General features: G+C 48.0%; 1 protein-coding gene across 1 annotated transcript; it reads left to right on the top strand.

Annotated features, from left to right (window-relative positions):
- Nucleotides 1-7,085: 7,085 nt before the first annotated feature.
- On the top strand, nucleotides 7,086-23,122 carry Esyt1 (extended synaptotagmin 1). The gene is made up of 31 exons (XM_090327204.1): nucleotides 7,086-7,588; nucleotides 9,021-9,062; nucleotides 9,248-9,382; nucleotides 9,491-9,564; nucleotides 9,910-9,982; nucleotides 10,139-10,228; nucleotides 10,890-10,945; nucleotides 12,003-12,126; nucleotides 12,216-12,392; nucleotides 12,513-12,595; nucleotides 12,878-12,926; nucleotides 13,051-13,137; nucleotides 13,212-13,304; nucleotides 13,533-13,604; nucleotides 13,817-13,903; nucleotides 14,933-15,082; nucleotides 15,396-15,551; nucleotides 15,768-15,944; nucleotides 16,523-16,605; nucleotides 16,703-16,751; nucleotides 16,876-16,965; nucleotides 17,090-17,185; nucleotides 17,432-17,503; nucleotides 17,597-17,683; nucleotides 19,275-19,415; nucleotides 19,526-19,680; nucleotides 19,785-19,883; nucleotides 19,969-20,100; nucleotides 20,180-20,285; nucleotides 20,472-20,521; nucleotides 22,070-23,122. Exons 1-31 carry the CDS (start codon nucleotides 7,178-7,180, stop codon nucleotides 22,107-22,109), a joined length of 3,336 nt encoding a protein of 1,111 aa, XP_090183330.1. The 5' UTR covers nucleotides 7,086-7,177; the 3' UTR covers nucleotides 22,110-23,122.
- Nucleotides 23,123-24,228: the final 1,106 nt, after the last annotated feature.

The raw sequence follows: 24,228 nt of genomic DNA on the forward strand, positions 1-24,228 counted from the left end.
CTCCTCAAAAGACTGGCTGGGAGCCGGGAGCACGGCCTACTGGTAGAGTGCTTGCCTAGTTTGCATGAAGCCCTGGGTTTGATTCCTCAGTACCACATACACAGAAAAAGCTGAAAGTGGTGCTGTGGCTCAACCGATAGAGTTTTAACCTTGAGAAAGCTCAAGGAGAGTGCCCAGGCCCTGAATTCAAGCACAAGGATTGACAAAAAGGCTGGGGTGGGGTCAAGAAGACCACTTGAACTTTGAATTGAGTAACAAATCCATACCTCAAGGGAATGTAGGTAAAATTGCTTATGGATGTTTAAAAACAGCACATTGGTAAGCTTAATGTTCAGTTTCTGGCACAATTCTGGCTTATTAAAAGATGGCTTAGGAGCATATAGAAACGTGATTATAGATACCAACATAAATTCTTCTCAGTTCAACCTTAATTTTATCTCCTTGTTTCTGTCTCCAGAGGTGAATTTGGACAACTGAACTGTAGACATTCAATGTCTTCAGTTATGATCACCAGTAATACACTTGTAGTTGGCCAATTTGGGCTTGTTTATGTGCCATATGAGAACTCTGGGCCTTGTACATTTTGTTGACTACTACTTTTTTTTTATTTTTTTATTTTTATTTTTTGCCAGTCCTGGGCTTGAGCTCAGAGCCTGAGCACTGTCCTTGGACTTTCTCAAGGCTAGAGCTCTACCACTTGAGCCTTAGCACCACTTCCAGCTTTTTTTTTTTATGTATGTGGTACCAAGGAATGGAACCTGGGTCTTCGTGCATGCTACGCAAGCACTCTACCACTAGGCCAAACTCCCGACCATGTTTCTTTTTTTTTAATCACAGCTGGCACTGTACCACTTGAGCCATACTTCCAGTTGAAGCTTTTTGTCAGTTGTGGGGCTTGAACTTGGACCTTGGGTGCTGTCTCTGGGCTCTTGTGCTCAAGGCTAGCAAGTCTACCCTTTGAGCCACAGATCCACTTCCAATTTTTGAGTAGTTAATTGGAGATGAGTCTCACAGGAACTTTTCTGCCCCGGCTGGCTTTGAACGCCTATCCTCAGAGCTCAGCCTCCTGAGTAGGATTACAGGCATGAGTCACTGGTGCCTGGCCAATTGTAGCTTTTTGCTGGTTAATTGGAGAATGGTTGTTTGGCTGGCCTTAAACTATGATTATGATTCTCAGATCAGCTTCATGAGTGGTTAGGGTTATAGATGACAGCCACCAGTGTGAAGCCAGTCATGTTGCTGTTTGTTTTAGGGTTTTGTTTCTTTTTACCAGTCACCGAGTGACCTTATCTGATGCTGGTGTTTTAGGAGATTGTTTTGTCCAGCATAAGAACTCATCAGCCAGGGTTTTTTTTTTTTGTTGTTGTTTTTTTGTTTTTTTTGTAGTGGGGTTTGAACTCTGAAGGCTACCACTCTACTCCCTGAGCCACAGAGCCACTTCCAGTTTTCTGGTGGTTAGTTAGGAGGTAAGTCTCTGGGAACTTTTGTGCCCTGGGTGGCTTTCAACTGCTACCCTCAGATCTCAGCCTCCTGAGTAGCTAGGATTAGAGTTGTGACCCACCCGCGCCTGGTCAGCTTTTTTATTTTTTGTGTTGGGCCTGGTACTTCAACCCAGGTCCTGGTTGCTCTCTCCAAGATTCTTTTGCTCAAGGCTAGCACTGTACCACTTGAGCCATACCTCCACTTCTGGCTTTTTTTGCTGGTTTAATGTTGATAAGAGTCTCATGGACTTTCCACACAGGAAAGTGCAGCTAACTGCCTGTAGTGGCTTCCTTCTGAGTAGCTAGGATTACAGATGTGAGCCACCAGCACCTGGCTGCTATGCTTTCTGTAAAAAAAGAGAGAAGATCCCAACCTGACTAAAGCCTGTTTAAGGGCAGAGAGTGTGTGTAGCTCAGTAGGGGAATCTAGTGTGTGAAGGGCTCCTGCCCCAGCATTATAAACATTCACCAGTACATACAAGAAAGAATGTGCAAAGGTCTGTTATGTGGAATGACTAAAACCCTGGGCTCGTCTCCCCTTAAAATACTGCTAAAGGATAAAACCTAGAGGGCTGGGAATTTGGCCTAGTGGTAGAGTCCTTTCCTAGCATGCACAAGGTTCGATTCCTTGTTACCACATACACAGAAAAATCCTGGAAGTGGTGCTGTGGCTCAAGTGGTAGAGCACTAGCCTTGAGAAAAGTCCAAGGACAGTGGTCAGGCCCTGAGTTCAAGCCCCACAGCTGGCAAAACAAAACAAAACAAACCCTAGAGCTGTGGAGATCAATGTTAGCAGTAAATCCACATGAGAGCCACCTGGAATCTCCAATTGGCCACACAAAATCAAAATGTGGGCTGGGAATGTAGCTTAGTGGCAGCTAAGCCTGCTTTATCTGGGTTCATTCCCTAGCACTGTTTTTGTTTTTTTATCTTAATCTGTGAGTTCATAGGATGAGCTGCATTCTAGGCATCTTTCTAGTTCATAAGGGTAGCTGAACCTTTGCCATGATTGTAAATAAAGTATTTTTATTTGGTGCCCACATAGAACCAATCCTAAGCATTCTCTGTTTTTGGTGCCAGTTCTGGAGCTTGAACTCCAGAACCATATGGGTGCTGTCCTTGGGTTTTGTTTTTGCTCGAGTAGTGCTGTACCACTGAAGCCACAATTTCGCTCCCAGCTTTTCTGGTACTTAGTTGGAGTAAGAGTCTCACACTTTTCTGCCTGGGCTAGCTTGAAACCATGATCATTAGATTTCAGCTTCCTGAATAGGTGTGAGCCACCAGTGGCTGGCCGTACTATATATTCTAAATGTAAGTTTTGGACAGCCATTGCTAAACCAGAGGAGTATGTGCAAAATAAGCCTGTAAGAAAAAGCTGAAAGGGCTGCGCATTGGTGGCTCACACCTGGAATTCTAGCTCTTCAGGAGGCTGAAATCTGAGGATCATGATTTCAAGCCAGCCCAGGCTGCAAAGTCCATGAGACTCTTACTTCCACTTGCTTAACCAGCAAAAATCTAGAAAGGGAGCTCAAGTGGTAGAGTGTTAGCCTGAAGCAAAAATGCTTAGGGACAGCACCAAGGTCCTGAGTGGAGCCCCAATGCCAGCACAAAGAAAGGAGAAAGGAAGAGAGCAGAAGGGAAACTCAATGAATGCTTTCAGATGCTTGAAGGGCTGATACCTGGGAGACTGAGGCAGGAGAAATGTAACTCCAGACCAGCCTAGGCAGCTTACTGAGATCCTCTCAAAAAAAAAAGGGTAAGGACATAGAGTACAGGCACAAATCTCTGCTATCAATCCTCAGCAAAAAGAAAGGGGGAAGGGGAGACTCCCCCGGAAGTCCTTGTGTTGCTATATAGATTACAGAATATAAAAAGAGATGTAGAATGATTACTAACATTTATTGAGTACTTAATACAAAGCACTATACTAAGCACTTTGCATGTATTTTATTAATCACTGGGTACTATTGTACCCATTTTACAAAGAAAAAGCAGGCTTAAATAACCTGTGCCACGTCGAGCACCGGTGGCTCACACCTCTAATGCTAGCTCCTCAGAAGACTGAGATCTGAAGATCATGGTTCAAAGCCAGCCCAACACGAAAGTCTTGAGACTCATTGTCAGTAAACCTCTGGAAAACCAGGAGTGGCGCTAGCCTTGAGCTGAAGAGGTCAGGGACAGTTCCCAGACCCAGAGAAGCTCCATGACCAGGGAAAGCACAATCTGTGCCAGTTACTGGTATCTCTTGCCTAAATCCCAATACTCCAGATGCTAAGATCTAGAAAGTCTGAGGCCCTCATCTCCAGTCAACCACTAAAAAGCTGAAAAAGGAGCTGTGGACCAAGTGGCAGATCACCAATAATGAGAAAAAAAAATCTAAGAGAACACACCCTGGCCCTGAGTTCATGCTCCACTACACACACACACACAGAGCTGCCCAGGATTTTATTGTAACTAGTGAGAAATAGGGGGTCAGGAGTCTATTCTTGGCATAAAAAAGATCTAGTAGAGTTGGACACTGTTGGCTCCTGCCTGTAATCCTAACTACTCAGGAAGCAGAGATCCTGAGGATTGTGATTTGAAGCCAGACTTAGCAGGAAAGGCCATGAGACACCAATTATCTACCTAAAAACTGTAAGTGGAGGGGCTGGGAGTTTGGCCTAGTGGTAGAGTGCTTGCCTAGCAAGCACAAAGACCCAGGTTCGATTCCTCAGTACCACATACATAGAAAAAAGCTGGAAGTGGTGCTGAGGCTCAAGTGGTAGAGCTCTAGCCTTGAGAAAGCCCAAGGACAGTGCCCAGGCCTGGAGCACAAGCCCAGGATTGGCAATAGATAAATAAATAAATTACTGTAAGTGGAGCTGTTGCTCATAGTCATGAGCAAAAAAAGAAAGCTAAAGGACAGCAGTACCCAGACAGACTTCAAACTCCACCACTAATTTAAAAAAAAAGGAAGACCTGATAGAGAAATCCAACACTGAGAACACTACTTGGTGGCAACTTTTGAAGAACAATACTAAAGAAAATGTTACCCATCCATTCTTTATGAGTGTGTGAGATCAGAATAGCACATCTGGGCTGGGAATGTGGCTTAGTGGTAGAGTGCTTGCCTAGCATGCACAAAGTCCCAGGTTCGATTTTTTTTGTGTATGTGTGGGTCATGGGGCTTGAACTCTGGGCCTGGACACTGTCCCTGAGCGCTGTCTTCAGCTCAAGGCTACCACCCTATCCCTGGGCCACAGCCCCATTTCCCGTTTTTTTAGTGATTATTTGGAGATGAGTCTCACAGACTTTAGTGCCCGGCCTGGCTTTGAACCTTTATCCACAGATCTCAGCCTCCTGAATAGCTATGATTACAGGTATGAACCACAGCGCAGGGCTAGAGTTCTATTTCTTGGTAGCACATACACAGAAAAAGCTGAAAGTGGTGCTGTGGCTGAAGTGAGAGAGTGCTAATCTTGAGAAAGCCCAAGGACAGTGCCCAGGCCCTGAGTTCAAGCCCCAGGACTGGTGCAAAAAGAAGCACATCTCATTCTTGGCACCCCTTAGGAGGCAACTAAACATCTAAGATCACAAGTCGTGGAAATACAGGTACTCCCTCCCCTCCCCTCACTTAAGCTCCACCCTGTAATACATTTACTTCCTCTAAGGAAAAGACCATCCCTTCCTGCTTACCATTTACTGCTTATCACCACCAGGTGGCACCTGAGGAGCAGCAAGCATAGTCAATGGGTGGAGACCCACCCTGTTTATTTGTGTAACTAACTGCATTGCAGCTTGAATCCTGTGGCTTCCAGGTTCCAACTAGTGCAAAAATCTTACAGATAAGGTTTTTTCTATACAGTAATGTCCTAAGAGGATCTGATGATCTGAAGAGAGAGAAAGGGAAAAAGTTTGGAAAGGAGGTTCATCCTGTACATTTCTTAGCCTCAGAAAACCTCTCTTTGCACTTCAGTACTTTGCAAATTTCAGTTTATAGAAAATTGTTTAAGGAGTTTCATTTGCCTTCCAGCTACTTGGGAATAGATTATCTCTTCCAAGCTGCCTGTTTTCTACCTGCTTGCCTTTGTGAGAATATGGAAAGCAGGTGCAGTAGATAGAAAACTGCCCCTTATGCGGTTCTTCAAAAGGAATGAAACCATCTCAATACTGCCAGCACCAAGAAAGGGAAGTGAGACAGAAAAAAAGAGTAAGGGAGGGAAGCTGGGCATAATAGATTTCAAAGCAGCTTTGATGAAATTTGCCCTGATGAAATCTATGCCCTGAAGAGCCAGATTAAAACTTATCAGTTCCTGATCTAGTTTCTCCACAATCACAATTCTAGCTCTTTTGCTGCCTTACCCAAAGAGTCATCCGCAGTGCATGAAAATATAATTGTTTTGTAACTAACTCTTCCCTCTTCCGCTTGCAATTAGTGTAGTTTTGAGACCCCTGGACCTCATCTACCTCTAAGACCAGTAACTCAGTAACTATGGTTATCATTGTACTTTTCCATCTTTTTGGGGGGAGGGGGTAGTACTGGAGCTTGAACTCAGGGACTGGGCACTGTCCTGGGAGCTTCTTTTGCTCAGGGGTAGCACTTGAGCCACAGGGCTACTTCTGGCTTTTTCTATTTATGTGGTACTGAGAATGGAACTCAGGACTTCATGCATGCTAGGCAAGCACTCTACCACCAAGCCACATCCTCTCTCCCTACTCTTGATTCCTCATTTTAATGTCCTATAAATCCCTAAATCCCTCAGAATTAGGAAATTCTTGGAAAATATAATTTCCTGCTTCTGTTGAGCCACCCCCACTTTGAAGCCGATTGTCTTAATTTTTCCCCTGTGATAGAGATGACCAACTCAGAGACTTCCAAAAAGAAATAAGGTCCCCCTTCTTACTTGCTCCCCCACTTCCCACCCAAGACTGGATTGTTAGAGCTCTTATTTCTGAATATTCAGTTTTCTCTAGGGAAAATCATTACAAGTTAGGGACCTGGGGTCAGAATAGACCGGGTTAGTCATAAACAGCTTTCATTCCATATAGGGTCATTTTCTTTCCTTTTGTTAAGGGGGGGAGGCGGTGTGGGAAAGGGGTAAGTGTAGATAAGGCATGTGCTTATTAGAATATTAAGTTGGGGAAAGTTGACAGATGAACATAAGGACCAAATCCTACCAAACCATCCGAATAAGTAGAAGGATACCCTGACCACCCACAAACACCTCAATTTAGCAAATCCAGCTTCTGCGGCTCTGCATGACATCACACCCCAGAGCTCCAATCCCACGTGGGAGGAGGGCTGGGTCCCTCCTCTCTAAATAGTACACCACGCCTTTTTTATTAGTACGCCACGCCTCCTTTTTATTGCCAATCAAAGATTGCCCTTTAGCCCCTTTCCTCCTTTCCCCCCCGGCCTGCCCACACCGCCCATCTTCGGCTCGGTCGTCCAATCAGGGAGGTCCTGCCTGACCCACAGCCCGCTCCCTTCCCGCAGCGGAGGGGCGGCGTCCAGCCCTTTTGACTCCACCTCGGAGTCTGCGACGCGGACCAACCCAAACCGTCGGGGGTGGGGGCGTGGCTTGGGGTTCCCTCCCCCGTCCTGGTTGGGGGGGCGGGGGGGGGAGAAGAATCACGGCTTGCAAGCTGGGTGCAGGCAGTAAGAGTAAGCAGGCAACCTCCAGCCGGGTCGCGCGGGACCTCACAGAGGCGGCCCCATGGAGCGCTCTCCTGGAGAGGGCTCTAGCCCCAGCCCCGAAGACCCTAACCCCAGGCCCACGGACCAGCCCTCTGTCCCCTCCGATCCCCCCGACCACCCTCCTGCTGCTCACTCCACACCAGACCAGGGTTCTGGGGTCCCCCCTGCCGGCCCAGGCGCGGCTGGTGAGGCTCTGGCTGTGCTGACTTCGTTCGGGCGGCGGTTGTTGGTGCTGGTGCCGGTGTACCTGGCCGGGGCCGCGGGGCTCAGCGTGGGTTTCGTGCTCTTCGGCCTCGCCCTCTACCTGGGCTGGCGCCGGGTCCGGGAGGAGAAAGAGCGGAGCCTTCGGGCAGCAAGACAGCTACTGGAGGACGAGGAGCGGCTCACGGCCAAGACGCTGTACATGAGCCATCGAGAGCTACCTGCCTGGGTGAGCGTCCCCTCCCGCCCGCGGCGCACGCAGCTCCCTTCCGCACCCCCGTCCGCGCACTCCCCCCGTCCTGGGGCAGTGAGCCCCGAGACTTCCCCTGCGTCCCGCTAGCCGGCTGGCTCCCGGACCCACCCGTTGTGCGCGGGAGCCTGGATCCTCCCACGGCATCGGGACCGTCTTCCTCTCCTCTTGGGCGAGAGTGGCCTAAGTCCCGGCCCTCTCTCGGCCGAGGCTCTCCCTCCTCGCCCACCCCTGAACCCCCTTCCTGCGAGCTTCTGCTGACGCTCTCCTGCCCTGCCCCGGGCATCCCGGCCCGCGTTCCTGCTCACACTTTCCTTCGTCTTTCCTGGCTTTTGCAAGTTTTTCTTTTTCTTTCCTAACCCACTTGAGGTCGTCAAGTTTTCCTCTTTCCCCCGGGCACCCCGGCAGCCTCGTTCGGCTGAGTCCCGGCACCTGGGCTGACCCATCCCTCGGGCGCCGGGAGCAGCCGGGCTGCAGCAAAGCGGCGGCGGCGGCGGCGGGCGTGGGTGGGGCGGGCGGGCGGGGTGGGGAGGCCGCGGAGGCCGCGGGCAGGCGGGGCGGCCGCTCCGCTCCCCCGTCCCCCACGCCGCCCGCCGGCCACACCCTGTTCCGGGCTGTGGGTAGCTCGTTGTCTCCGCAGACCCAAACCCTGTTCCTGCTGAGCCGCTTCTCTCGGCTGGGCGGCCGCTCGGGACCCGTTACCGGCCCCACCCTGCCAGCTTCCCCTCCCTGCAGAGGTGCTAGGTGGTTGGGAGGATAATGACTGACACGGGGCAGTCAGACGTCGCCACGCTCCCCACACTTGCAGCGGCTCTAGAGGACGGGGAGCTCAGGCAGCAACGGCCTGTCCCACCAGTTCAGCGTGGAGAAAATTCCTCCTGACCCCACACCCAGCACGCTGGTGTACTTCCTCCTAGAAGCGGTCACCTAGGAAGACGGGCCAAGAAAAGAGAGGAGAACATAGAAGGAAAAGGAGGAACACAGGCCTCCGTAGCTCTTCTCCCCACCCTCCACCCACTTTTTGAAGGTTTTGCTCTCTTCATCTTTTGCGTAGGGGCGTCCAGTCCAGCCAGAGAGGAGGAGGGCAGGCTGGACAGAGGAATCAGGACTCCCCAGATCCAATCCCGGGATCCCTGAAGCTGTGCCTTGTCAGGACCTCCCCCTCTAGAAAGAATGTGCCCTTCTCCTCCGGACCCCTCTGTGCCCTATCAGCTGTCATTTAGTGTCTCTGAGCCACCAGAATCTTTGTGTGGCCTACGCCCTGCTAGCTTTACTCATTAGAGACCTCAATTCTGAGAAAGGAAACCGCAGGACATTCTCCTGTCAGTCAAATGGTCTTGTTCCCTGTCCTCTGTGGGTCTCCCACTGGCTTCTTAGGAATGGTCACTATGTCTGCCTTATTCACCTCTAGGTCAGCTTCCCAGATGTGGAAAAGGCTGAATGGCTAAACAAGGTGAGGACTGTCCTGGTTTTTACTTTTCCTAAGCAGAGACTGGGGCTTCATTTCTCTTGCTGATCCCTGCCACACCTCACTTCTATGGGAGCCCACTTCTCAGAGCTGTCCTTGGGAGAGGATTCTGAAGGAACCTGATTTTAGGGGGAAGATGGAGTTTTGTGACCATCTCCCTTTCCTCCTAGATTGTGGCCCAGGTTTGGCCCTTCCTAGGTCAGTACATGGAGAAGCTTCTGGCTGAAACTGTAGCCCCAGCTGTTCGGGGATCTAACCCCCATCTGCAGACATTCACGTTTACAAGAGTAGAACTGGGTGAAAAGGTATGACTGTGTGGGAGGAGATGGTCCGGAGGGGTGGGTGACCCCAAGGGGATGTGGAGGGATGGTCCCTTTCCTACCTGCTTCTCTAGAGCCCTCTTTTCCCTCCAGCCATTGCGGATCATTGGAGTCAAAGTTCACCCTAGCCAGAGAAAAGAGCAGATCCTGCTGGACTTGAACGTCAGGTAACATTACTATTCTTTGTTTTCCTATCGGTGGGCTTTGGTCACTCCTGGACCTACTACTTCACTCCTCTTACTCCCTACTCTAACTTAGTACTCGACTTTTTTTTTTTTTTTTTTTGGCTAGTCTTGGGGCTTGACCCCAGGGCCTGGGCTCTATCCCTGAGCCTCTCTGTGCTTAAAGCTAGCACTCCATCACTTGAGCCATAGCCCCACTCCTGGCCTTTTCTGTGTGTGGTACTGAGGAATGGAATCTGGGGCTTTATGCATGCTAGGTCAGTACTCTACCATTAAGCCACATCCCCAGCCCCAGTACTCACCTTTCTTCTCTTTCCCACCAACTCCCAGCTATGTAGGTGATGTGCAGATTGATGTGGAAGTAAAGAAATACTTCTGCAAAGCAGGAGTCAAGGGCATGCAGGTGAGTCAGAATGCCAGGGGACCTTGTAATGGAATCTCTGCCCTGAGTTTCATGGCATGTATGGAAATGGGAGGTTGGACACTTTAAGGTGGGGAAAGACTGGGAGGACAGAGGACCTTTCCTGTGGAAAAGTTTGATCTTCCCTTCTTGCCCTAGCTACATGGCATCTTGCGGGTGATCCTTGAGCCACTTGTGGGGGACATTCCTATCGTGGGAGCTGTGTCAATGTTCTTTATCCGACGCCCGGTAAGGAAAACTCTAAGTTGGGGTAAGGGAAACAGGACTGGGAGGATAAAGGTGTAGGTATAGATAGCTGTGAGGACTAAAAAGAGGATTTATAAGTGCTGGGGTCTGGGGGGAGGGTGGGAAGGGACAGGCACTAGTGGTTTATTCCTGTAATCCTCACTACTCAAGAGGCTGAGATTTAAGAATTGAGGTTCAAAGCCAACCTGGACAGAAAAATCTATGGAACTCTTATCTCCAGTTAACCAGCAAAAAGCAGGAAGTAAAACTAGGATTCAATGGTAGAATGCTGGTGTAGAGCAAAAGAATCTAAGGGACAGTGCCAAGGCCTTGAATTCAAGCCTCAGTACTGGTACATACATACATACATACATTCATTCATTCATACATACATACATTCATTTATACATACATACATTCATACATACATACATACATACATACATACATACATTCGTACATACATACATACATTCATACATACATACATTCATTCATACATACATACATACATTCATACATACATACATTCATACATACATACATACATTCATTCATACATACATACATTCATACATACAGTTTGGGGTCTGGAAACACTGGGTGGGTGGGTGGGACTGTGCTCCTTAGGGTCTGTTCTGACTCCCCTGTGCTTTTCTTCTAGACTCTAGATATCAACTGGACAGGGATGACCAATCTGCTGGATATCCCAGGACTTAGGTATTGGGAACCTACTAAGTGACCCAGTCCTGGGTTGTATATTTAAGGGATAAAAAGCATTAAAAGATGCAACAGTGTCCGCTGAGACACTAGTGGAGAAAATAAGACCTCTGGGAAATTTCATCTTGTGATTTTCTTTTTCCTTCTCTGAAGGAACACACACTTTGGTAGGAGATAAAAAGGACTAAAGGGGCCTATAATATTAGCTACTCAGGAGACAGATCTGAGGATCCCAGTTTGAAACCAGCCCAGGCAGGAAAATCCATGAGACTCTCACCTCTAAGAACTACAAAAAACTGGAAGTGGAGCTGTGGCTCAATGGTAGAACACTAGTCTTGAGCAAAAATAATCTCAGGGACAGTGTTCAAGCCCTGAGTTTAAGCCCCAGGAGCAACACCAAAAGAGAGAAAGCAGCCAGATGACAGTGGATCAGCCTGTAATCCTAGCTGCTCGGGAGGCTGAGATCTGAGTATTGGGGTTTAAAGCCAGCCTGAGCAGGAAGATTCCCCTGAGATTCATCTCCAGTTAACCACTCAAAAACTAGAAGTGGTCCTGTGGCTCAAAATGGTAGACTATTATTATCCTTGAGCCAAGAGCTCAAAGACAGTGCCCAGGCCCTGAGTTCAAGCCCCATGACTGACAAAAAATAATGAGTATGAGAGAGAAATAGAAAGTCAATTTAAAGAAGAGACTGAGTGGTAGTTAGCAAATTAGGGTAAAAGAAGTATCAAAGCTGATTTTTTTTGGAAGGGTCGGTCATGGAGCTTGAGTCTGGGTACTGTCCCTGAGCGCTTTACTCAAGGCTAGTACTCTACCATTTTGAGTCACAGCACCACTTCCAGTTTTCTGGTGGTTAAGTGGAGATAAAAGTCTCAGGGATTTTCCTGCTTGCTGCTTGCTTTGAATCACCATCCTTAGATCTCAGCTTCCTGAGTAGCTAGGATTACAAGCGTGAGCCACTGGCGCCTGACCAGGGCTGCTTTTTCAATAAAGATGTCTCTATATAGCAGGAAATAGAGTTGGTCTGGGGCTGTGTTCCTTTTCTATCCCCATTCAGCTCTCTCTCTGACACCATGATCATGGATTCCATCGCTGCCTTCCTTGTGTTGCCAAACCGACTACTTGTGCCCCTTGTGCCTGACCTTCAAGATGTGGCCCAGTTGCGTTCCCCTCTTCCTAGGGTATGGTTTCTTCCTTGATAGCTGCATTCTGGTCTCTAGAGCTCTGTGCTGGATCCTTAGAGTCCTCACTAATTGATTCCTAACCCCAGGGCATTATTCGGATTCACCTGCTGGCAGCTCGAGGGCTGAGTTCCAAGGACAAATATGTGAAAGGCCTGTTTGAGGGCAAGTCAGATCCCTATGCACTTGTGAGGGTGGGCACCCAGACATTCTGCAGTCGTGTCATCGATGAGGAGCTCAACCCTCAGTGGGGAGAGACTTATGAGGTAAGAAGCCAAAAAGGAGCTGGGCTGGGTGAAATAGGGAGTGAGGTCATGGGAGAAGATACTGATTGGAGGATCCTCGCAGCTGCACCTCCTAAGGCTTTAGCCTTCTGTGCTTTCCAGGTGATGGTACATGAGGTCCCAGGGCAGGAGATTGAGGTGGAAGTGTTTGACAAGGACCCTGATAAAGATGACTTCCTGGGCAGGTGAGACTCTACTTGTGTTAAGCTTCTGAAGCCTCTATGCTACTGAGGTCCATAGAGGTGAGTATAGTTACTTTCTGAGACCAGGATTCATTCATGTATCATTTTCCCTTTCCATCTTACCACACACACACATAAAGATCTCCTGAGTATAGGGAGAGGGGTCTGAGATCTGCTAGTTAGTTCTTCGTAGATGAGTGGAGGCCACTCATTAATTGTAACACTCCACTTTTCTCCCTCTTACCACCTTCCCCTCCCTTTTCTTCCTCTCCTCCCATCCCACAGAATGAAGCTGGATGGAGGGAAGGTATTACAGGCTGGAGTACTGGATGAAGTAAGTTGGGAGAAGAGGAAACTGGGAGTGACCTCACCCTCCGAGCAGGCAATAACTGCTCTGTTGATGGAGAGTTGCTTGGACAGCCTTCTGATACCTGCGACACTTGTGCTTCTTTCCTCAGTGGTTCCCTCTACAAGGTGGGCAAGGTCAAGTTCACTTGAGGTTAGAATGGCTGTCGCTTTTGCCAGATGCAGAAAAGCTGGAGCAGGTAAGCCTTATGGAGTAGAAAGCTGGGAATGATGAGGACAAAGTTCTGACAACTTCTCTCTTCCCTCCTCTCAGGTTCTACAGTGGAATCGGGGCATCACCTCTCGACCAGAGCCCCCGTCAGCTGCTATCCTAGTTGTCTACTTGGATCGGGGCCAGGATCTTCCTGTGAGTTGGGTTGCTGGGTGGTTCATGTGAGGCAGTTCCCACCTCCTCCCTCGTTGACGGTGCGTCTGTTCTTACCTGCCCTGCTCCGGAAGCAATAATGATGAAAGAGTTCCAAGAAAGAGGTCGGGTTCACCCCAGGAAAGAGATAACTGGTGTGATCCCCTCTTCCTTCACTCCAAACCCAAACACCCCAGTGATAACCTCTGAATTCTGCCCTCCCCAACCCAGCTGAAGAAGGGGAACAAGGAGCCCAATCCCATGGTACAGCTGTCAATTCAGGATGTGACCCAGGAGAGCAAGGTGAGGTCAGGACACTACTGTGGGGACATTATATCTGAAGGTCACAGGAGGACTCTTGAGGATGGAGGCTCTCCTTTAGAATGCCTACATGTTAGAGGGCATTGTTCAAGTGGTAGAATGTTTGGCTCACATGCCTGACAAAGCAAGGGGTTATTCTAGAGAAGTGAGAATGGCTCTTTAGTGTTTTCGCTCTCCATCCTTCCTATCTTCAGGCTGTCTACTGCACCAGCAGCCCAGTGTGGGAGGAAGCTTTCCGCTTCTTCCTGCAAGATCCTCGAAGCCAGGAGCTCGATATACAGGTGAGAGAATGACTTTTTTTGTTTTGGTCAGTCATGGGACTTGAACTCTGGGCCAAGGCTCTTCAGCTTAAGACTACCGCCTTACTCTGTGAGCCTCCAGTTTTCTGGTAGTTAACTGGAATTAACTGGCTTTGAACTGCAATCCTCAGATCTCAGCCTCGTGAGTAGCTAGGATTACAGGTGTGCCCAGTGCTTTTTTTTTTTTTTTCTAAATATGTGTGTACATGCTTGTATTTGAACATGAACTCTGGGCCTTGTATTCTGACTCTTACTTTTTCATAGTTTAAAGCCAATCCAGACAGGATAAGAGTCTATATGAGTCTTATATCCAATTAACCATCAGAAAAAGCCAAAGTGGGATTGGAACTCAAATGGTACAGCTAGTATTGAGGGAGGGGATGGGGACCAAAAAAAAGAAAACAGCTAAGGAACAAGTGTGAAAGTCTTGAGCTCAGGCCCCAGTATCAGCATATTAAAAAAAAACAAAAAAAGAAGGCGGGGAGCATAGAGTAGTGGTAGAATGCTCATCTAGCATGCATGAAGTCCTGGGCTGGATTCCTCACTACCACATACACAGAAAAAGCCAGAAGTGGTGCTGTGTTTCAAGGGGCAGAGCACTAGCCTTGAACAAAACTTGTCCAAGGACAGTACTCGGGTCCTGAGCTTAAGCCCAGGACTGGCCAAAAAAGACAGAAAAAAAGATATCCCTGAGTCCTTGGGTATATCCAAGTCTGTGATATGAAGACAGAAATGCTAGAGGTGCCAGGAGTTTGGCCTAGTGGTAGAGTGCTTGCCTAGCATATGGTACCACATACATATAAGAAAGCCAGAAGTGGTGCTGAGGCTCAAGTGGTAGAGTTCTAGCCTTGAGAAAATCCAAGGACAGTGCTCAGGCCCTGAGCTTAAAGCCCAGGACTGGCAAAAAAAAAAAAAAAAAAGAAGAAGTGATGTTAGAGCCATTCTCTAGTACCTTGGTATGGTCCTCCTTCTCTAATTTTTCCACTAAATTCCTTCCTCCTGTGCTCGTAGGTGAAGGATGACTCCAGAGCCCTGACTTTAGGGTCATTGACCCTGCCTCTGGCTCGATTGTTGACTGCCCCGGAACTCACCCTGGACCAGTGGTTCCAGCTCAGTGGTTCTGGCCCAAACTCCAGGCTGTACATGAAACTGGTCATGCGGGTATGGAAAAGGAAAAGAGTACAGAGGGTTTGGGAAACCCTGTAATTTCTTGATAGAGCATGAAAGGGGAATCCATTGAGATGAAATGCGTTGCTATATAAAGAAGCACTTAGCAATATAAAACAATGTTTACGATCTGATTGGGGGAAGGGATACATGTAAATTAGAGTGGGAGTGGCAGGAACATTCTAGTGATGAGCCTAGCCAAGGCAGGAATTTGATTTCTGTCAGAATCCTACTCTGACTCCACACCTTGTTTTCTGATAGTTATCTGAACTTCCTTGATTCTACAACCATATATTCCTTTTCCCAGATCCTGTACTTAGACTCATCACAGATTTGCTTCCCAACTGTACCCGGCACTCCTGGAACGTGGGGTATGGATAACGAGAGCCCCCAGAAAGGCAGCAGTGTGGACGCCCCGCCCCGCCCCTGTCACACGACTCCTGATAGCCACTTTGGGACAGAGGTGAATTGACAGCTGGAAAATACTAGGGTCTGTTTGCCTACTGTAAGTGTGCAAGGCCTGTTTCACACTTAGATCTGAGAGGTTTTGTTCTACTAGCTGCCATCTGGTGCCTCATCTGTCCCTTTTGGCACTGCTGGGGTTTGAACTCAGGGCTCTGTTGGGCAGGTGATCTACCATTTGAGTCATACCTCAGATCCTCATCTTTCTCTTTTGCAGAATGTACTTCGGATCCATGTATTAGAGGCCCAGGACCTGATTGCCAAAGACCGTTTCTTGGGAGGCTTGGTGAAGGGCAAGTCTGACCCCTATGTCAAACTAAAGCTGGCAGGACGAAGCTTCCGGAGCCGTGTTGTTCGAGAAGATCTCAACCCTCGCTGGAATGAAGTTTTTGAGGTCAGAAGTGAAATTCCTCTGAGTCTGCCCCTTCCTTCCCCCGCAGTTTTAAGACTGGCTGGGAATGTGGCTTAGTAGTAGAGTGCTTGCCTAGCATGCATGAAAACCTGGGTTCAATTCCTCAGTGACACATATGCACAAAAAAGGCAGAAGTGGCACTGTGTCTCAAGTGGTAGAGTGTTAGCCTTGAGCAAAAGCAGCTCAGGGACAGTGCCCACACCCTGATTGAGTTCAAGCCCCACGACTGGCAAAAGAAAGAAAAAAATAGTGGCCTCAAAAATCTCTGGTTCAGGGGCCGGGAGTTTGGCCTAGTGGTTAAAGTGCTTGCCTAGCATGCATGAAGACCCGGGTTCGATTCCTCGGTACCACATACATAGAAAAAAGCCAGAAATGGTGCTGAGGCTCAAGTGGTAGAGCTCTAGCCTTGAGAAAGTCCAAGGACAGTGCTCAGGCCCTGAGCTCAAGCCCAGGACTTGCAAAAAAAAAAAAAAATCTCTGGTTCAGATGATTAGAGGACTTAGTCATTGAAGAGATAAAGGAGAAAATTCCCTTTTGTTTGCATTATTTCCTCCTTCTAGGTGATTGTCACATCAATTCCAGGCCAAGAGCTAGACGTTGAGGTCTTTGACAAGGACTTGGACAAGGATGACTTTCTGGGCAGGTGAGAAGGTAGAAGCCTCTTGGGCTGATACAGGTTGGGCCTCTGTAGGTCATGAAATCTGACCATCAGCTTCTTGTCTTAAATCTTTCCCCTTTAGGTGTAAAGTAAGTCTCACCACAGTCCTAAACAGTGGCTTTCTTGATGAGGTGAGCATGGGATTACAATCCATCTTGCTGAAGCTGACCAGAGCCTCTTTCTTGCTCTTTCTCATCATTCCACCCCACCCCCACCCTCACCCCATTCTCAAGCCATTTCCTGCTATTTCCTCAGTGGCTGACCCTGGAGGATGTGCCATCTGGCCGCCTGCACTTGCGCCTGGAACGCCTGACCCCCCGACCCACTGCTGCTGAGTTAGAGGAGGTAAGAGAAGATACCAGAGGAAGAAAAGAGCCAGGATGGGGAGATTGAGACCTGCTCTTAGCTTCCCAGACATTTGGCAGCCTGAGTGTCAGCTCCCATCTCTGTCCACTGTGTGCCTTCCCAGGTGCTGCAGGTAAACAGTCTGATCCAGACTCAGAAGAGTGCAGAGCTGGCAGCTGCCCTGCTGTCTGTCTACCTGGAACGAGCAGATGACCTGCCGGTGAGATTTGCTCCCCAGGCCCCATAGTTCCAGGGCCAGGCTTTTACTCCAGCTCCCATAGGAGTGGATGCTCTTCATGCGCCTTTAATCTCTGAGAATGGTGCTGGGGCAGGAAGACTGTCCACTGTAAGGGTATGGCTGTTAATTGAAAATAGAGACATGACCACTGGTTGTGGCTGTAATTTGTGAGAAGGAGATCTGCCTAACGAGGCTCAAATTTAAGACAACATGATATTGTCTTTCCAGCTCCGAAAAGGCACCAAGCCTCCCAGCCCTTATGCTACTGTCACTGTGGGAGAGACCTCTCATAAAACTAAGGTATTAGGAAATACTGGGCTGTTGGGAAGGGAAGGGTAATGAGGAGTAGAGGATAAGTATCAACTACTGACTATAATCTCTCATTCCCACCAGACTGTTCCCCAGACATCAGCCCCTGTCTGGGATGAGAGTGCCTCTTTTCTCATCAGGAAGCCACATACTGAGAGCCTGGAGTTACAGGTATGGTGTGTATGTGTGTGTTTTGGTGAGTTTTGGGACTTGAACTCTGGACCTGAGTGCTGTCCCTGAGATCTTCAGCTCAAGGCTAAAACTCTACCCCTTGAGCTACAGCTCCACTTCCGGTTTTCTGGTGGTTACTTGGAAATAAGAGTCTCACAGACTTTCATGCCCAGACTGACTGTGAACCGTAATCCTCAGATTGTAGCCTCGTGATAGCTAGGATTACAAGCATGAGACACCTTGCCTGGCTAATGGTGTGTATTTATTCCACAAATATTTAGCAGATTCCCTCCATAGAACAGGCACTGAAGCAGGCACAAGGCAATTAGAAATGGAATATCAAGGTCATTTTTATGAAACTCATTTTCTCTCTCAGAAGAAAAATAATCAGAGAATACTTTGAGGTAGAAGGATGAAAAAGGGTTCTTCTTGTGGAAAAGGAAGGGTTCCACCAGACTGGAAAAGGGGTAGAGGCACTAAGAAAGGCATTCTGAGATGATTCTGGACCTTAAAGATGGATCTTTGTTTGTTGGTCTTAGGTCATGATTTCAGGGCCTGGGCATTGTCCTTGAGCCTAAAGCTAGTGCTCTACCACTTGCCATTTCCAGTTTTTTGGTGGTCAACTAGAGATTAGAATCTCACGGACTTTCATGCATGCCCAGGCTAGCTTTGAACCATGATCCTCAGATCTTAGCCTCCTGAGTAACTATGATTATAGGTGTGACCCACTGGTGTCCGGCTTTTACCAAGGGTTTAAAAGTTATTAGATGTAGAATATGTAGGATGAATAAGAAGTTTTAATGTTTTGGGTTTGTTTTTTTTTTGTTGGTTTGTTTTGTTTTTTGTGTGTGCCAATCTTAGGGCTTAGACTTAGGGCCTGGGAACTGTCCCTGCCTTTTTTTTTGCTCGAGGTTGGCATTTTACCACTTGAGTTATAGTTCTGTTTCTGGACTTTGATGGTTAGTTGTAGATAAGCGTTTCATGGACTTTCCTACCTGGGCTGGCTTTGAACTATGATCCTCGGAGCTCAACATTTTGAATTACTAGGGTTTCAGGCATGAACCACTGATGCCAGCCTAAGAGAGAAACATTTCTTGTTCCTCATACAAGAAGTAGAGCAGGTGGCCCGGGAGTTTGGCCTAGTGGTAGAGTGCTTGCCTAGCATGCATGAAAATCCAGGTTCGATTCCTCGGTATCACATACATTAAAAAAGCCAGAAGTGGTGCGATGGCTCAAGTGGCAGACCACTAGCCTTGAGGAAAGCCCAAGGACAGTATTCAGGCTCTGAGTTCAAGCCCCAGGAGTGGCAAAAAAAAAAAAAGTGGAGGAGGTAAAGACTTAAACATGTATTTTTGTTTATACCATTCTTTCTCCACTCTGCAGGCACAATTGGCTATTTGTGAAAGCTTAGCACTTAGATAGTAGAGTCAACTCCAGTTAAGGAAGGAGAGAAGGACTAGCTGCAGTTACTATGGATTCCCTGCTCTTCACAAAGGGGAATCTCTCACCAAAGCCACCTACGGAGTCTAAGTGTTTGGATCTTGAATTCTAGGATTAAATAAGTTATCAGTGCATTTGCCCTTGATCACAGGTTCGGGGTGAGGGAACTGGCACCCTGGGTTCCTTATCCCTGCCACTCTCAGAGCTCCTTGAGGCAGATCGGCTCTGCTTGGACCGCTGGTTTCCACTTGCCAATGGTCAGGGGCAGGTGCTACTGAGAGTACAACTAGGGGTGAGTGCAAGACACGGTAGGTGGTGCTGGAGGGAGGGTGAAGAGAAGGCCTTCATGACTCCAGGCTCCCTGAGAGAACTCTGCTTAGCTCACAACTTTCTTGGCCACAGATCCTGGTGTCCCAGCACTCAGGGGTGGAAGCTCATAGTCACACCTACAGCCACAGCTCCTCCTCGCTGAGTGAAGAACCTGAGCTGTGGGGGGGAGTGGCTCCCGTTACCTCCTCAGCCCCAGAGCTCCGACACCGTCTCACCCATGGTGACAGGTAAAGGGCTGGGCTAGGAGATGGGATGCAGATTGGAATGTGAAGTTTGACTCACAGGTTCTGTAGATGCTGCCTTCTCTCAGACCTTCTCCATCTCTCCACAGTCCACTTGAAGCTCCCATAGGGCCTCTGGGCCAGGTGAAGCTGACAGTCTGGTATTACAGTGAAGAACGAAAGCTGGTCAGCATCGTCCACAGCTGCCGGTGAGAAGTCACACCCTCTGGCCGTCCAGGGTTCCCTCCATCCCTTTTCTCAAGCTGCCTTATCACCAAAGTTGTCCCCTCGCAGGGCCCTTCGACAAAATGGACGGGATGCCCCGGACCCCTACGTGTCGCTGTTGCTCCTGCCTGACAAGAACCGGGGCACCAAGAGGAAGACCTCACAGAAAAAGAGAACCCTCAATCCTGAATTCAGTGAACGGTCAGTGAGTGGGCATTTAAAGTAAGAGGGGTGGAAGGCTTGGTGGGGACCCTGACCCTAACACTCAGCACCTCCCCAGCTTTGAGTGGGAACTGCCCCAGGATGAGGCCCTTCGGCGAAAGCTGGATGTCTCTGTGAAGTCAAATTCCTCCTTCATGTCCAGAGAGCGGGAGCTTCTGGGGAAGGTAAGAGGGCAGGCAGAGGTGGGAGCTGCAACTGCTGGGCCCAGGCTGCAGTGTGGTGAGAAAGCATCCCAGGTGACACTTGGAGGTAACTTTACCATCTCCACAGTGCTGTCAATCAGAAGTGGTGATAACACAGCAGTCTTTGTGGAGATATCAAAATAACTCCTCTCCCATCCTCCAACACAGGTGCAGCTGGATCTAGCTGGGATAGATCTTTCCCAGGGTGCAGCCCAATGGTGAGTGTCTAGAGGAATGGGAGCTATGGTTGGATATTTAAGCAAGAAACATCACAATCAAAGAAAGGGGGGGAAATATCATCTGAGCTGAGAACTACTGATTCTATAAAATATTGGAACCTGGGCTAGGAGTTTGGCCTAGTGGTAGAGTGCTTTCTAGCATGCACAAAGACCCAGGTTCGATTCCTTGGTATCATATACATAGAAAAAGCCAGAAGTGGTGTTGAGGCTCAAGTGGTAGAGCCCTAGCCTTGAGAAAGTTCAAGGACAGTGCTCAGACTCTGAGCTCAAGCCCAGGCAAAAAAAAAAAAAATACTGGAATGCTTAGAATGTGTCCTATTTAGCCTGGCACAGAGTGGCTCATCATACCTGTAATCCTAGCTATTCAGGAGACTGAGATCTAAGGATCTTGGTTTGAAGCAGCTGAGGCAGGAAAGTCTGTGAGACTCTCATCTCCAGTTAACTACCAAAAAAGCTGGAAGTGTAGCTGTGGCTCAATAGTAGAATGCTGGACTTGATCAAAAAAAGCTCAGGAGAGCCGGGAGCATAGCCTAGTGATAGAGTGCTGGCCTAGCATGCTCAAAGCTCTGGGTTCGATTCCTCAGTACCACATACTCAGAAAAAGCTGAAAGTGTTGCTGTGGCTCAAGGGGTAGAGCACTAGCCTGGAGCAAAAAGTGTCCAAGGACAGTGTCCAAGCCCTGAGTTCAAGCCCCAGGACTGGCAAAAAAAATTTATATATATATATATATATATATATTTTAAAGTTCGGGAACAGTGCCTAGGCCCTAAGTTGAAACCCCAGGACTAGAAAAAAATATTTTTAATAAGAGAACATAAGTGCCAGGAGCTAGTGGTTCAGTCCTAGCTACCCAGAGGAAGCTGAGATCTGAGGATTGTGGTTCAAGGCCAGCCTGGGCAGAAAAGTCCTTAGACTTATCTCCAATAAACATTCAAACACTGGAAGTGGCACTGTGCCTCAAAGTGGTAGAACATGAGTCTTCAGCAAAAGAGCTCTGGGATAGTGCCAGTCCCTAAGTTCAAGTCCCATGATCAGCAACAACTACAAAAGAAAGGACACAAGTGACTGATTTTTTTTTTTGTCCTGGGGCTTGAACTCAGGACCTGAGCACTGTCCTTGGGCTTTCTCAAGGATAGAGCCACAGAATCACTTCTGGCTTTTTTTCTTTTGGTCATGGGGCCTGAACTCACCCTGGGCGTTGTCCCTGAACTCCAGCTCAAGGCTAGCACTCTACCACTTGAGTCACAGCACCACTTCTGTTTTTCTGATGGTTAGAGATAGGTGTCTCACGGACTTTCATGCCTGGACTGGCTTTGAACTGATCCTCAGATCTCAGCCTCCTAAGTAGCTAGGATTACAGGTGTGAGCTAAGGGCACCGGCTACTTCTGGCTTTTTCCATGTATGTGATACCGAGGAATGGAACCCAGGTCTTCATGCATGCGAGGCAAGCTTTCTCCCACTAGGTCGAACTCCCAGCCCAGCCCACAAGTGACTGTTCTAACTGAGCCCTATCCTTATTTCCCCAGGTATGACCTAATGGATGACAAAGACAAGGGCAGCTCGTAGGAGCTGGTGGTGCGCAGCCACTCTGCTGTTTTGCCTTGCCTCTCACTGCATCACCAGCCTGTGATGAGCCTATACCTGGGGCCCCAGAGCTGAGCCTGCACCTTTCAGCTCTTTTTGCCTTTCAGGCCAGTACTAGGGCCTTTGCCTGACCAAAGAGGACCACGTTACCCTTTACTGCATGGCCTTTATCCTCAGGCTCCTGGAGCAGGGATCTGAGCTGGCTAGTTCCTGCTCTACCTGCATTGTTCTCCCTTACTCCCAACTCCTCAGGACCTTCTGCGCCTGTGCCTTGCCACTGGTAGCATTAGCAGTGGCATTAGCTTATGCCAAATACAGCTTTGGGGAAGATCTTTGGTCGTCTTCCCTACCATGAGTGGACAGGGAGGATACACAGGTGAATAGGCAAACCTCTCAAACTGTGACCTCTTGAACTTGCATGTAGCATATGTATGGCTAACCAGATCCCAAGTCCGTGTCTGTCCACACCTTTTTCAAGCATGTCCTGAAAATACACTAGCTATGAAGACTAGGGTCAATCTCCTGATTGACTAGGAATCAGGAATTCTGCAATTCTACCAAATATTCTAAGTAGTGGGATCCTGGTGTGAGAGCCATGCTGTGATGTGCAGATGGCCACGAAGACTTGGTCCACAAAGGCCAGTGGTTTGTCCAAGTGCCTAGATTACACACTCACTCCACTACAACTGGATCTTGATCCTTTTGGTTTTGCATCAGCTCTATCAATCCATTGTTCTTATATTAAACATTACATTCAAACCCACTGTGGCTCTTTTCCTTACAAGTTAGGAATCCAGTGTATCCAGTATATTTATCCAACTGTCAGAATCTCTTAAATCATAAACATCATTTAATAAATGGCTCAAAACCTATTGAGATTGCAATTACCAAGAATATTTGTTTTAGGGGCCAGGAGTTTGGCCTAGTGGTTAAAGTGCTTGCCTAGCATGCATGAAGACCTAGGTTCGATTCCTTGGTACCACATATAGAAAAAAGCCGGAAGTGGTGCTGAGGCTCAAGTGGTAGAGCTCTAGCCTTGAGAAAGTCCAAGGACAGTGCTCAGGCCCTGAGCTCAGTCCCAGGACTGGCAAAAAAAAAAAAGTATATATATATTTGTTTTAGTCAGATGCTGGTAGCTCACGCCTATAATCCTAGCTACTCAGGAGGCTGAGAGATATTATAGTTTGAAACCAGCCCAGGCAGAAAACTTTATCAGATTCATTTCTAATTAACCACCAAAGAACTGGAAGTGGCGTTATGGCCCTAGTAGTAAAGCCAAAACAACAACACCTAGTCCCTGAGTTCAAGCCCCAGTATTAGCATCAAACTTTTTTTAAAAAAAGGATAATGTGGGAAGGTTGGGGTGAATGATGGAAGGGGTCACAATGACCAAGAAGCTCTGTACTCTTAAGTCATGGAATTATAAGCTCAGAGAATATTGGTTCCATTGGGAATTAGCTGCTAGTTTTTTGCATGAGACTTGTTTCTAGACAGTTGATAAAGTCTTAATTCATCCAGCTTTTATGTTATCTTTTTTTTTTTCTTGCCATATCTGGGGCTTGCATTCAGGGCCTGGACATTGTCCCTGAGCTCCTTTTGCCCAAGGCTACTTTACCTCATGAGCCACAGTGCCACTTCTGGCCTTTTCTGTTTAGAGGTACTGAGGAATCAAACCCATAACTTCATGAATGCAAGGCAAGCATTCTACCATTAAGCCACATTCCCAGACTGAGCATTGTCATTTTATGGGTATCCTGGGGAAAGGATTCCCTTTACCTGGCAAACTTGGAGGTTCTGTACCACAGCCAGGCTTGTATTGACAGGGCCATCAAGGCAGAGCTGTCAATCAGCTGAGAAATAATTCATATCCATTTGGATCTGTTCAACTTGAATTTTGTGTTTTAGGAGCTTTTCTGGAATGCAAGCTCTAGGAGCTATGCTCCACTGATTCTAATTGCCAGGTGAAAGGACAGTGAGATGAAGAATTACTGCTGAAAACAGGGTCACTAGAATAGAAATTGGGGGATTTCCTGCCTCAGATTCATATCTGAGTATACCACAGGTTGGTCAACATTGCAAGATGGAAGACTCAGAGAAAGTT

This window comes from Megascapheus bottae, chromosome 2, assembly GCF_031878675.1.
Source record: "Megascapheus bottae isolate mThoBot1 chromosome 2, mThoBot2.hap1, whole genome shotgun sequence".
Classification (NCBI taxonomy): domain Eukaryota; kingdom Metazoa; phylum Chordata; class Mammalia; order Rodentia; family Geomyidae; genus Megascapheus; species Megascapheus bottae.

Bases quoted from the DNA above. Each gene is read 5' to 3' on its own strand.
- Esyt1 (XM_090327204.1), top strand. From the start codon at position 7,178: ATGGAGCGCTCTCCTGGAGAGGGCTCTAGCCCCAGCCCCGAAGACCCT. The intron at 7,589-9,020 runs GTGAGCGTCCCC...ATTCACCTCTAG, and splicing joins ATCGAGAGCTACCTGCCTGG to GTCAGCTTCCCAGATGTGGA. The intron at 10,229-10,889 runs GTAAGGAAAACT...CTTTTCTTCTAG, and splicing joins TGTTCTTTATCCGACGCCCG to ACTCTAGATATCAACTGGAC.